At 30.6% G+C, this 14,696-nt stretch overlaps 1 protein-coding gene across 1 annotated transcript in view; it reads left to right on the forward strand.

The window, feature by feature from the left end:
* Window positions 1-14,696, forward strand: part of LOC106467335 (laminin subunit alpha-2-like) — a gene marked incomplete at its 5' end in the record, with an annotated part of 162,333 nt that overhangs the window by 129,280 nt on the left and 18,357 nt on the right. The window contains 4 exons of the mRNA XM_022395494.1: window positions 4,207-4,357; window positions 5,332-5,461; window positions 8,202-8,322; window positions 9,285-9,446. Of these exons, the coding sequence (XP_022251202.1) occupies window positions 4,207-4,357; window positions 5,332-5,461; window positions 8,202-8,322; window positions 9,285-9,446 (564 nt within the window). The remainder of the gene's footprint in view (window positions 1-4,206; window positions 4,358-5,331; window positions 5,462-8,201; window positions 8,323-9,284; window positions 9,447-14,696) is intronic.

Raw genomic sequence — 14,696 nt, forward strand, 5'->3', positions numbered from 1 at the left:
GTTTTCATCTATCAAATGATGTATTGTATAACGTTATGTTCTGAACAGTTAAATGTCAATTTGACTTAGACTACCAATGTCGTTCCCTTAAGAAAGTTAATGACTAGCTTGGATGAATTTGTAACGGCTCTCATTTAGTTAGAAAGCCAGAAAAATTTTTAGAGGTAAGGGAATTTGTCTACTTTTTGCATGTTATTAGTCTATATTCTTTGGTGTATTATTTAATTAAATAAACATGAAGTGCATTACTATCAATAGTATAAAAAAAAAATTAGTTTTAACTATTCGACAAATGACAACAAGAAAAAGGAAGATTGGTTAAATATTTTGTTTCTTGTTTTTCATATTTATGCTGTATGTCTAATTATAAGAGTAACTAAAATGTAAAAATAGGGATCCTTATAGGTTAGTTAAGATTAGATTAGGTAAAATGAATAATAATAATAATATTATAATAAAAATGTTTCATGAGGCACACATGCAAGCAGCTTGTGGGTAATGTAATTCACTAGCGTAACGTGAGTTGCACGTTCCCCAAATGATGTACAACCTGTATTGGTGCAGAGAGTAGTTAAGACACAGTTCAAAGGGCAATAAAACAATAACATTTAATTATATATGTATACTGTTATGAACTTAGAGCTACTTAGGATAAACGAGTGTAGTTTCATGTTACAATTTGAAGTCATTGTAGAAAGAAAAAGCTTTTTTTGTGTGTGTGTGTGTGTGTTTATGAGGTCGGTCAAATTGACCAATTCCGTTTTGAGATAGGGTAGAGAAAATAACAGGTATACTATAAAGTTTTACTGACAAAAAACGTTTCAAAAGAAGGTTTTAGGGATCACACAAAGGAAAAGTATTGTTAATTTTAACATGAAAATTACTTTGCACATGGACTCTGCAAAACAAATACTCAATATATTCATGGACAAATCTTTATTTTATTAAAAATGCTTCACTAAAAAAATGATTGTTTTGCAGGTGAAAGACTTGTAATATTAACTGAAAGACTGCCAAATTTAGTGAAGATATACACACTATATTGAAAGTTAGAAGTATTAAATTTGTAAAGACTTTAAATGAGTACAAAGAGGTCACATGGTCAGTCAAATTGACCGAGCCCGTATTGAGATAGTTAATCATACATAGATAAAACGGAGTTCAAGAAACCAATAACCCATGCAAGCACTCATTGAGGCATTTTCAAGCATCATAAGGCAAGCCTTTGGGGGTGGGAGACTGTGTGGACTATGAGTTGCCTCTGGTACATTTAGTGTAAAAAGCCATAAGAAGCAAACAGATTCTCTTTTATTCTTCTTCAATTGATCTTGTAAAAATTGAAAACTTTAAAATCTAAACCTAAACGTTTAATTCTTGCATACTAACACTTAATAATTTATCAGAATTATTTTTTAATTAAAAGATCTATAAGTCCTTGTGTGTTGTTCATTTTAAAACTGAAACCTCCTTTTCCCCTAATAAGTAGCAGAAGCAAGGTGTGGAATCAGATGTATCTTTTAGTAGTTGTTGAAAATTTTTTATGAATGAGAAATAGGGCACTTTTGGAACATAAGGGCTAGAAAGCAGAGACCTAAGCCCATCTAACAACACACACACATTGAAATTTCAAAGGGTAGACCTTGCATCTTTAGGGTTAAATGACTGAAGTAAAAAGTTCTGGTTAATTAAGTCATTTTAAGTTATTTCTTGGGTATCTTTATTATCACATCCAACAATGGAAAGGAATGTTTCAGTGTTTGTAAGGTTAGATTTGTTCCTAATTTATCTATTTTCAGAGATAATGAAAATGTAGTTTTCTCTGTTTCACTGATTTACCTGTGAGTAACTGTGTAGAGTCACAGAATAACTGGAGGTTCCTCAGAAAATGTTTTGAGGAGCAAGTTTGAGTTCTTTTAACATAGTCTAAGTTTGAAGCAAAGAAAGAAACTAGACACAAGTGAAACAATCTTTATCCATAACTCAAAAAACACAATCAAAGCTTAATCGCAAGTTATTTTGGCACATTTACCAGTGTGTGTTTGTTTAAAGCAAATCATTATATATATTTTTCAATCTCCAAAATCATCATTTTTAAATATGGCATCATATAGGAAAAATAACACTATTAATAAATAAAAAAAAATAAAAAAGGATATTGTATTCCTGTGGTATTACCTGACTTGCAAGTGAAAAAGATAGCTATTGATTTTTACACAGTAGGCACTTTGTTACAACAATTTTTCCTACAATAAAGCACAAGTTAGTTTAATGACCTAGTTTTGTGCATAACTAGGATAACAGCAGGGACAGTGGTAAGGAGGGCTTGCTTGGGCTGAAGCTACCCCAAAATGTGCATCAGCTTTCATTGTAGCCTCTGCACCAAATACAGAAAGTGCTTACTGTTAAAGCTGGTTCACTTTCTAAGTACTAAAGTATGTGTGCTCACAAGATGTAGAGTGCAACCCCTCAATTCTATCTAGCTCACCCTGGTCCCCTCACCAGGAAAAGGCTGAAACTGGCCCTGGTTGAATGCAACTTAGTGGCTCCTTTGAACAACTTTCTATATTAGGAATACATGCTCAATATACACAGATATTTAAGAAAATGCATATTCATTAAAGTGTAAAACTTAAATCAGTTTAAATAATATCCCACATACTAGTCAAGAAATTGTGTTACTTTTTTCTCACCCAAGCAAATCAATACAAATAAACATAAAAGAAAACACAATTTTACACAATACAAAAGATTGTAAGACACAACAAAGGATTAAACACTAAAACCGAAAATTAACAAAACTACACATTATACAAAACAATGGCATAATGCAAAAATATTGAAGTCTTTAAACATAATAAAACATAAAAGAAAAGAAAGCATGTTTAAAAGTAAGATGTACAAAGTGGAAATTTTTTACACAAAAAAACACTTTACCTAAAAATCAGTAGGACTTTACAAAATACAAGAATAAACCCTTTAAAAATAAATATAGCATAATTAAAAAAAAACATTTCTTTAAAGCAAATTAAATCAAACATTATAAAAAACGTTTATAATAATAGCACTATAAAATAACAGAAAACTCTTTAAAAGTAATCAATTGTGACATAACATGCATTAAAAAATAAAACTGTATAATAATACAACGTCCAGTAAAATAAAAAACTCTTAAGATGTATGAATATATATAGTGTTCATAGTGTGTGTGTGTGTGTGTGTGTGTGTGTGTGTGTGTATATATACTATATTTTACATATAAGAAAAGAAAGAAAAGAACAGTGATAAATTATGCAAAAAAGAAAATAATAAACGAAAATAACCATACACACACTCAATCACTAACAAGTGAAACTAGAGCATCCTACCTTCACTGGAGCCCTGACATAAGATCCTCCAGTGCAGTAATTAATTTTTGGTTAGCTGTTGTCATCTGGCATATTATATCTGGTTCTTACAAGAGCCTTTCAAGTCCCTGCCAGATTGGCTTGGAGTCAGTGTACCTCTTTCTCCAGCTGTAAAGGAGGACCCTTATGCTTTAGGAGATGGTCTTTCTCCCAGCTATAAGGGAGGACCTTTACGCTTTAGGAGATGGTCTTTCTCCCAGCTATAAAGTGCCTAGGCCTCCATCCATTTAGCTGTTTTTTCTTGGCAGTGGTGTTTTAACATCTGTATCTGTTGTAGCATAATGGTTTCTTTGATCTCACTCAGGTGGCATTGTCTTTTGTTTGCTTTACAGTTTGTGAAATGATGTAAACCAGTTTTTAGGATGATAGTCAAAACCTTATTATGTGTATACTCATAAATTAAACAAATTAATTCTTAGAATGATAACATCACTCACTCATAAATTGGTCTTATGAATTAAATCTGTTCTTGGGGTGAAAGCTGGGGTCTTGATCTTTCTGGAGTAAACAAAACCAACTTTAAGGATGACTAACACTAAATTATTATGTCTTGTTCAGGCTAGTTCTCAGAAATAATTAGCTTTTTTTCTTGAAGTTAGTTATTGTTCATTTCAGTTTTTGTTTTTAAAATGAATACATAACTTGTATGTGTAAGTATATGACATTTTTGTAATCTCTTTTTTACAAAAAAAATATATATGTGTGTGTTATTTTTATCATTGTTAGAAAAAATGTAATTTTAAAAATCTTATCTTGTAATCTTTGACTGGTTATGAATAATAATGTATTAATAAACTTTTAGGGTCAGTTTGTGTCAATAGAACTTCGAAAGGGGAAAATATTCTACCAAGGAAGTGTAGGACCAACCTTTAGCAGGCTGGTATTAAGCACAACTGAAAAATTCAACACTGGAAAATTAGTGAATATAAAAGTGCGTCGAGATAAGAACAGAGGTTAGGTCCATGAAACTGTCTGTCCTTTCTAACTGAATCATAATAGATTGTGTGTGTGTGTGTAAATGTTTTTATGAATTTTGGGAAATTCAGTGCCGAATAACATGATTAGTTATGGAGATAGAGATATTGTCATTTAATTTGTAAATGTCCTGATTGAGTGTTTCGACGACATTCAAATAATAGCCTTTCATAGCTCTTTAATACAAATTCAGACCACAATCTGTTTTTTTAACATTTTCTTCATAAATATCTTAGAATTTACTTTATGATTGTACACTAAACATACAACCTTAAAAATAGTTGTTGTTTTTTACATTCAAATACAATATTAAATGGAACAAAGGACAGTAACAGTATCAAAGATTATAATTAAATCACTTAAACTAACAATGCATTCTAGTTGATGAATAGACCAATTACCTGTAATAAGGACTTGTTCATTTTCAATATAAAACTTAGACTCAAAACATCTTAACTAGTGGAAGAAAAAGCAGTGTAATATAAACTGCAAAAATTATGATTAGTCTAATGTAAATCCAAAATTCCTCAATATTGTTCATAAACATTTATCGTCAAAATGCATATTGTATAAATTAGCATTTTATTAGCATTTGAGTCTCCAGAAAACTAATTAACTGTGACAGAAAACAAATAATCAAAATTGTGATTGAAGAGGAAGAAAAATCTATCATAATTAATCCATGAATGATTCATGATAAAGTTAGTCTAACATCAACAATGTTGATTATTTAAAGAAAACAAAATGAAAAAAATAGTGCACCAAACTTTTAGAAATATGTGTCCAATAGAATTAATCTTCATCACATTTTGGTCCTCTTATTATAGTATTTCAAATGAAGCATACATATGTGTTTGTAGATATAATATTACACTTAACATTTGATGTTCTAAACTCTGAGTCTTTAGTGGTATTTGTGTATTTTTATTTTTCATTTTGTTCTTATTTTCAGTACAACTTAAGATACAAGACTCTGTTCTTGAAGCAACAACAGATGACTGGAGAAATAATTATAAAATTTACCTGAATACAAATACTAAAATGTATTATGGAGGAGTTCCACCTAACTTCTCTGCTTCCAGGTTAGTGTTGAATAATAACATAAACTGTTTTACTTTGTGAGAATCCAAAAATTGTTTTGTGCACTAGTTCTTTTGAATATTTCTTATTACTTTTCGGCTACTTGGGATTCATTTGTTATAAAAATAAAGTATTTTATTTAATTGTACGAACTCCGGAGGGGGATGACAATTTACAAAATTTGATAAACATGTTTAACTTGTTTTATTCTTCATAAATCACTAATAATCCACATGTCAGATGGTCAGAAAATTAATGTACTTTTTAATTAACTGATTCACTAATAGTTTATACATTACAAACTTAGTAGTGGCCTTTCCACTTATCTGGTTCTGTGTGATTGCTAACAATTGACATATTAGAAAATTAAGGTATTCTACTCAACTTGTTTGAGTCATTCATACTTAATTTACAAGAAAGTCAAAGGATTTTAATCATCAGCTCTAATTTACCATGAGTTCCTAATGATGATTCATACAGTAAGATATTGATAGAATCAGTTTAGCTTGTCATACTGAAGTTTTATAAAAGTACTATAACTTGGAAGTATGATCATTTTGTATGTTTGACAAGTATACTTGTAAATAAATTTACTGGCAAATGTTACTCAACAAAAAATATGTTAAATATAAGTAAACTTTGTTGAGAAGCTCCTTATCAAAAATTAACACGACTGTTTATGGTAATAGCTGTGGCAAATTGGTGATTATGTTAACTGTTGACACGATGTAGTGGAAATTGTGTTAAATACAATTAAAGCTTAGGTGCAAGCATGTGAAGTGCAAAGAAAGCTTAGGTGCAAGCATGTGAAGTGCAAAGAAAGCTTAGGTGCAAGCATGTGAAGTGCAAGGAAAGCTTAGGTGCAAGCATGTGAAGTGCAAGGAAAGCTTATGTGAAAGAATCTTGAATGTGAAATTACAACTTCACTAGCAAATGTTTTATTTATTTCAAAATGTAAGATATACAACAAAGTAAAACATTCTGTGAGAATGTTTTTACAACTGTGTAGATTGATATCAGCACAGAATGATCTTTATCACCTTTCTATACAGAAACTTCTTGTGCCAGACTGGATGAACGTTTACTTGTGTTTACATCTCTGTGACATCTTAAGTACTATGACAATTCATGTTACTTGTTTTGCAAACCTACTTGTCACATAATTTTAGAACTATTTAGATTGTAAATCTTCTTAAATTCCAATGATAATATAAAATTATCACTTTATTACTTTTATGGAAACTCAGTTTTAAAGTAGGGCTCTATCATAAGTCTACTTACACTGGAAGTTTAGCACTTTTTAACAGCCACATATAAATATTTCAAGTGCAGCTTTGTTGCAGAATTTATATGAAGCACTTTAGTTTCTAGAATAGCTAGGTCTGAATTACTTTATAGGAAGAAGTTCTACAGCTTGAATCTTTAGTGCAAAGTTGAATTTAGCAAAATAAAGTATCTATACAAAATTTCTAACATCCAAATCAGTCAGTCTTCTGTTCCTAAACTTAATTTGTCCTTAATACTTCTTTATTTTGGCATTTGCTTTTCAGATTCAAAGTAGGATTTAGAGACTCATTTCTGAAATAATTCTCCAAATAAGATCACATTTATATTTTTCCTGCTACTTGTGTTATGAGTGCTTATAGACATTAATGACATTAGAATTTGTTATTAGCACTGCTAGGTAATAGCAGACCAATGAGAAAGTAAAGTTCAACTGTATATGTTATAAAACCATAAAAAACTATTAAACCTCTTGCTGTCAAACTCTGGTTGGTCTTCAACAGTTTAACTAATATTGATACCTTAACCAAAAATAAGTTGGAATTATGCATCAAAGAAACTACAGTGAGCTAAACTAGCCAAGCTTAGTGACTGCTTCATCACGTGAAAAATGTTTCTCTTTTCATTTACTGGTCAAGTTAGATAAGTTATTGATCCTTTGTCATGGATTAATTATTACATTACAAAGTCCTGTCAAATGGCACAAGTAATTTTACTATTGATCTAAAAGCTCCCCCACCCCAACAATACTTCAGAAAGTGAATGCTAAGTAACATGTTATGTACAATCTGTTCATGTCAAGCATGACTTCAAAAAGTAGGATAAAGAAAATGCAACATCCAACTATGTAATAGAACATAAAAAGACTAATAGAAATGAGTCATACTTTAATGTAGATTTAATTCAAATGATGCCTTCTTGTGATTTAATTATGACAGCTGTTTCACTTTCTCTTTCGTGTTTACGTAGTAGTCTTTCCTTTGAAATTTTTCAGAATTTTGTTTGTAAATGTTGAATTAAAAATCTTTCTGTTTGAATTTCTTTCATATTTCTTAAGTACCATTCATTCTGTTTGTCTTTCTATTAATTTAAAAAACCATGAGAACAGAATACTGAACATTTTACTTGAAGTTTTGGGAATGTTAAATAGCAGTTTGTTTACTAAATAGGGAGCACAATAATTTAAACATGATTGATTAGTTAATTTATCAAAAGAATAAAAGGTGTGTAAATTTTTTTAATAAATATTTGTAAATCACATGTTTTACCTCATTAAGAATACTTTATTAAAACTTATTTTGATATTTTTAAACTTTGACCTGAAACAGCATCTTATAATTGTATAAAATACCTATTTAATAATTACTCTACTAGAGGAAAGTTCAATGAATTTTAAGCTTGGTTTTTGATTATTTTTATTTCAATTTCTAGTCCTTTTTTTTTTTTTTTATTTCAAAGCTTTCCAGATGTTGGTTTCAAGAGTTTCCATGGTTGCATGAGTGGTCTACAGATTGGAGCTACTACTGTAAACCTGTTAAATGCAGAAAGTTATAACTTGTCACCCGAATGTAGAGATGAGGTACAGTCTTCTCTTTGATGTAAAAGAATGCAGTTAGTGAATGTACTCGTGCTATATAAGTCTGACGTAAGTCGGAAGAGAACATTGTTTATTTGAGGCATTATAGGTATGGTATTTAAAGCTTTTGTATTTCTTTGGAGTGAAATTGAATCATTATAAGTGAATACTCTGTCGAATTGGCTAAAGGATTATGACATAGGAAATATCTTGAGGTGCTCCCCTTTTGGTAAAATAACATACATTGGAACCTAAACACAAAAACGTCCTTGAAAGTTTGGTTCAAAATAAATGGCATCCTAATCATTTAAAATGGTCAAGAAAGCCACTAGGGGTACTTCTGAGCTTCTGATTGGTTATTCATGTCATACATAGAAAAAAGTGCATATAAGGGAGCATTTCCAAAAATGGAAAAAAGTGGGTGGGGTGCCACTGTGTTTGATTTATTACATGAACAATATCTTAGCAAATAGAAAAGGTAAGATGTTCTTATTTTATATTCTAGCTTGACAATATTGGTAATTTGAGTTTCTAATATATACGAAACTATAGACTTCGTATTTGACTTCACAAACATCTAATTTGAACCAGTACTACATTCAACATACCACATGACACACTAAAATTGATGTTTATCTGTGTTTTTTTAATACTTTTCAATTAAGAAATTGAGTAATGTATAGTACTAAAATTTGAATTATAATCTACAGTTTAATACCAAATTTATTGACATAAATTCATGAAATACTAGTTCAATAAAATTTTGAATGCAAGTCAACAAATGAGATGACATGACCTTTCACCTGTGACCCATCTTGAAAGGGTTAATAACCATAAAACAAATGCATAGAATAACTATAGACACACACAAAACATGCAGTAAAAAAAAAAAAACTCAAAAATTATAATTGTAATGATAATATCTTAAGATACTCAGTATTCAGTTTGTTATTTTCATGTTTCAGCCAATTAAACTGGTCAGATTCAGAGGAATAGGATATTTGGAAATGAAATCTCAGTCACTGGAAAAGGAATCCAATTTTAGTTTCACTTTCCAAACCAAAGATGAAAATGCTCTTTTGATGCTGTCGACTTTTGAAGGAAGTGGTGAGGAGAAGAAGAACAATGTAAGTTGTGTAATTACAGTAACAATATGTCCAAAAAAACAGCATAGATAACTTCTTTTTTTTTTATCTATTGATGACTTGCACATTATAAAGAGTTTAAAGGATTATCTGAAGCTTATGACATGAATATGGATATTACATAATTTTATGAACATGGTTTTTTTGGGGGGGTTTGTTTAAAGATTTACATTTTGATTTTTTTTTGGAAGTTTAAAAAGTAAGACTTGAGTTAGTGTCTCTAATGCTTAGACCTGTTTGTAGGAACAGTTATACTTTAATGGCTAAAACATAAAACATCGAAACTGCTACATTCCTATATTGGATCTGTGTGGGTTTTTAAAATGAGAAAGGAGTTAATACTGATTATGGCTCCAGTATCAAAAGAAAGACTGTTGGAATTAGAGGTTTGGTGAAATTTTTTTATATCCTATCAGTTATGCATCATGCATATATACACACATATATCTATATATTCCCTGTCAGTTATTCACCATACGTACGTACATATCTACTTATTCCCTGCCAGTTATTCACCATACGTACGTACATATCTACTTATTCCCTGCCAGTTATTCACCATACGTACGTACATATCTACTTATTCCCTGCCAGTTATTCACCATACGTACGTACATATCTACTTATTCCCTGCCAGTTATTCACCATACGTACGTACATATCTACTTATTCCCTGCCAGTTATTCACCATACGTACGTACATATCTACTTATTCCCTGCCAGTTATTCACCATAAGTACGTACATACATATCTACTTATTTCCTGTCAGTTACTCACCATACGTACGTACATATCTACTTATTCCCTGTCAGTTATTCACCATACGTACGTACATATCTACTTATTCCCTGTCAGTTATTCACCATACGTACATACTTATCTCTTTATTCCCTGTCAGTTATTCACCATACACTTTTTTCACATAGTTTTTGATTTCCTAACTTCCCATTTGACCAACTCTTGATCTTCTATAGTCCTCCATATCTCTAATCATTGAAGTCAATTAAACTTGTTATATTTATAATGCTTTCTTTAATTTTATCTTTTGTATCCTTTGTGAGCCTACCTGATTTTTTTGTTTGCAGCCAACCTTTTTTGTCTATGAGAAACATATCTATCTTGAATATTTAAGATTTATAAATTTTTCCACATTTTATCAGTACCTCCAACTAATTCAGTTCCCCAATTCACAGCAGATAATTCTTGTCTCATCTCTTCAAAATCTGCTTTCTTTTTAATTTGAAAACAAAATCTCATTATTTCTGATCTCCATATGCAGCAAAACATCAAATATAATTGAGCAGTGATTAATTGCACCCAGATGTCCTCCAACCTCTACTGTATTAACTGTTTCTTTCTTAGAAGTTAACAATAAATCTAAAATAGCATTGTTTCTTTAGGTTCCCTAACCAATTGTTCAAGAAACTGTCCTGAATAGTTTCTAAAATCCTGTTTCTCTCATGATTTGACTAACATTTACCAATCTATGTCTGAAATTAAAATCTCCCATAATTAAGACCTCATTAACAGCTGAATTCTTTATCTCCCTGTTGAGTCTCTCATTAATTTTATCAGTTTCATCTAATGATTTGTAACAAATTCCAACTAAAAGCCTTCTCTACTTATAACTACTAACAGAAACCAAAGTGGATTTAACCTCATTGCTTTTAGCTCAACTTGAACAGGCTGTAACTCACATTTATATAAGAAATCACTTCTTCCCCCTCTTTTTAGTACTCTATCCTTATTAAACAACCTGTAACCCTGTATTTGAAAATGCTCTGTTCCAACCAGTGCTCTAAGTTCATCCATTTTATTTCTAATACTTCTAGCATTACAATAATAACAGTATAGCCTACCATTAATGCTAAGTTTGTACCTTGTTCCACACACTATATCCCTCTCTACATCTTATTTTTTCTTCATTATTCTGGCTCTCACCACTGTCTACTCCTAGTTTAAAGTTGCCTTTACAGTTGAGTTAATAGCCCTCCCCTTTTTCCTATTAAACTGACCCCATAAATCCAACCAGCCAAACTACTTTTTCTTGTATATTAACCATAGCATAGTATTCAGCCCTAGTGACCTACTTATAATTTCAACTCCACAGTTAAGTCTCGGCAGTATCCCTGACAGAATTATGCTATTATGGCCCTTTACTTTGAATACTGTTATTAATGCCTTGTACTTAACAATTAGTTCCTGTGTGCACTACAAAGACTGTTTCACTACTAGCACCTTTTACTGTATCACTTGCTTTGTTAATTATATCCTTCAACCCTGCCCCTGAATAGTGTAATCTCTCTTCTCTCTATTTACCCCACAAATTATCCTATCCATGTGCCATACTAAAGATTCTCCTATAGCAATAACATCCTAATATTTTTCATTCCTATCTGTATATATCCATTTTGTTGTTTTTACCTTCTCAAGCTCCTCATCTGCACAAGCAAAAGGCTGAAATTTGTTCTTTACCAGAGTCTGCTCTTTATAATTAATTTTATTATTACTGCTTTCAACCTCCTGAAAATTCTATGTATCCTTTGCATGCAAAAGCTCAAATTCCTCTTAATCCTGCTGCCGCCTCCTGAAGTTTACCCTTCTCCTTTTCCATCACCTTTACCCTACTTAGAACAGCCTTCAATATCTCCTCCAATCTACAAACTCTGTCCTTTTTCCACTTTCTTATTTGCTATAGAAAATTGGCAGTAAAGTTGTACAATTTTGTGCAGAGTAAAAAATCATTTTGCAGCCCATAAGTAGAGAAGATAAGATTTTTCTCTTGTTTTTGTGTCTTTTATAGTTGTACTGATAACTCCTTTTATTCATTGTACTTTTTAATAAAACAAATCCTTGATGTAAAAAATATAAACTAAATATATATATACACACACATTGGAGAATAAGATAGAAGAAAGAAAAAAAATACACAAATATAACTTTATAAATTAGTTTATGCATCCTCCAAGGAGGCTTTGGATACCTGATTTTTGGTAATTTTAGGATACCCCTAGCTAGAGCTGGGCATTTAGTTCAATTTATCATTGTAGTTGATCATGTACAAGCATTGATTATATTAATTAATGCCACAAAATAATTAACTAATCAAAATTAGTATTTCAGATTATTACACTCTTCAGTTATTTGTCATTGCTGTTTATATTTAGTTCAAGGTTGTTCAGCTTAATAAGTTAGTGTCGTGACTCAACTAATTAAAATTAGTATTTCCAACTGTTACTATTTTTTTATTATTCCTAGTATCCAAATATCATGTGACAATAGTCAATTAGTTGAATGTAATTAATGAATGAGCCCAATGTTTAATAGCCCAGCCTTGCATCTAGCTCACAGTCTCTCATTCTTTGTAAAACAAGGGATTCATGAATCTAATATGTTAAAAGACAGGTATAATGATCTGTTTCAGTTGAAATGAAAAAGACGAGACACAGTGCTGAAGTCAAAATGAAAAGAAATTCCTTATTTATTGAACAAAATCTGAAAATGACAGCTGATTTTTAATATGGATGGGTATGAAAATTAAAAAAAAGAAAATAATTGAACAGGTTGAAGTGAAAGTTTTTTTTTTACCACATAATCAGCAAGTGGAAATAAGACAATACAAATAATGGACTTCCAGAGCAAGCCTTGGTTGTCTCATGAAAAATAAACTGATCTTCTTTAAAATTCAGAGCAAATCTGAACTTTAAACTCCAAAATGGTATCTACAGTACACTTTTTCTCTGTGGCTAACCAATAATAATAAAAAAAAAAAAAAAAAGTTAACATGAAAATGCAGAAGTATCTGCTCCATCTAACAGTTGCAAAGTATCCCAAAACATAAGGTCAAGCAGAAAACAATTCAATTATCCTGTGAAACAGCACAAATTCTTTGATCAATCAGGCCGAATGCTGCAAATTTCTTCAACCAGATTTAGTATGTTTCAAAATTAGAACTTGGAAAGAAAAAAAATTAATTTTATAGGTAAGTAACACATACTATGTAATAATTGGTAAATGACTGAATATAAGGATACACAACACCAGTTACCCCACTGATTGATAAACCCACAAATATCTCTGTCAATCCAATTTTATGCGTGTTCCTTGAGTTCCATTTTCTTGCAGTTAATAATGCTTTCTAATTTTCTGACATTAAAAGAACTGCTTAAGGTATAAAATACTCGCAAGGAAATCTGAAAGTAGTCTGTTGTAATTTATTTTGCTACATGGTTTCATGCTATCCTTATCTTGATTGCTGACTTGTATGTTTGCCCTCTAATCTCCTTTAAACTTAAAAATATAACAGGCTTTCACTAACTTTAGCCAAATTATTTACTAATACATTGCAGTTTTTACTATAGAATAAAAGGTTTATTGTTTGCTGACTCTAATTCTGACTTCAAATGAAGTAAGAAACAGATAGTATACATTGTTATTACTTAAAGTTTAATCTCATGAATTCCACAAGATTACAATGGGCACATGCCTCTGCAAAGTAGTAACAAATGTTTTACTTTTTCACACTCTATTTTTTGCATAACAAATGGCAAAATATGACAAGGAAAATTTTCAGAGTGTGAGAAAAATAGTTGTATATCACAAGCAAAGAATCTAGAATCAATCAATTTATTGATTCAATCTATGATGATTATCCTGTCGTATGGTACCTACTGATTGTATTATATACAGATGTATATATAAGTAAATATATTTTTTATACATCTTGAGCTATTACCCCTAGTGTTAAATTTAACTTTGCCTTCCCTCCAAATTTATTATATTTATATAAAATTAACTAGTGGGTACTCCTAGTGGATATGTATATATGTGCTAATTTTTTTTTTATTGTCAAGTAATTTTCTTTTACAATATAATCAGTTATTTTTTAATGATAATGTTGTGGCTTATTTCTCTTATTGGCATGTTCTTTTAGATTATCTGGTGAAAATAATTCAATGTCCATTTCTTATAATAATAATAATAATAATAATAATATCCTACAAACTTGAACACTTCTACACTATCATCACTTGCTGTAGGCCTACATTACAAATGATGCTCACACTGTACTACACTAACATAAATAAAATCAACTAACTTGTAAAAAGTAACCTCAATAGCTATCACACTGGCTGGTTCACTCTGTCTTTAAATCATTATACACACACCATTACTATCTCACATTTATATATAGCTTGGAATATACTGGAAAAACTTGATGTCACATCTTT

This window comes from Limulus polyphemus, unplaced genomic scaffold (assembly GCF_000517525.1).
Source record: "Limulus polyphemus unplaced genomic scaffold, Limulus_polyphemus-2.1.2 Scaffold2572, whole genome shotgun sequence".
NCBI classification, from domain to species: domain Eukaryota; kingdom Metazoa; phylum Arthropoda; class Merostomata; order Xiphosura; family Limulidae; genus Limulus; species Limulus polyphemus.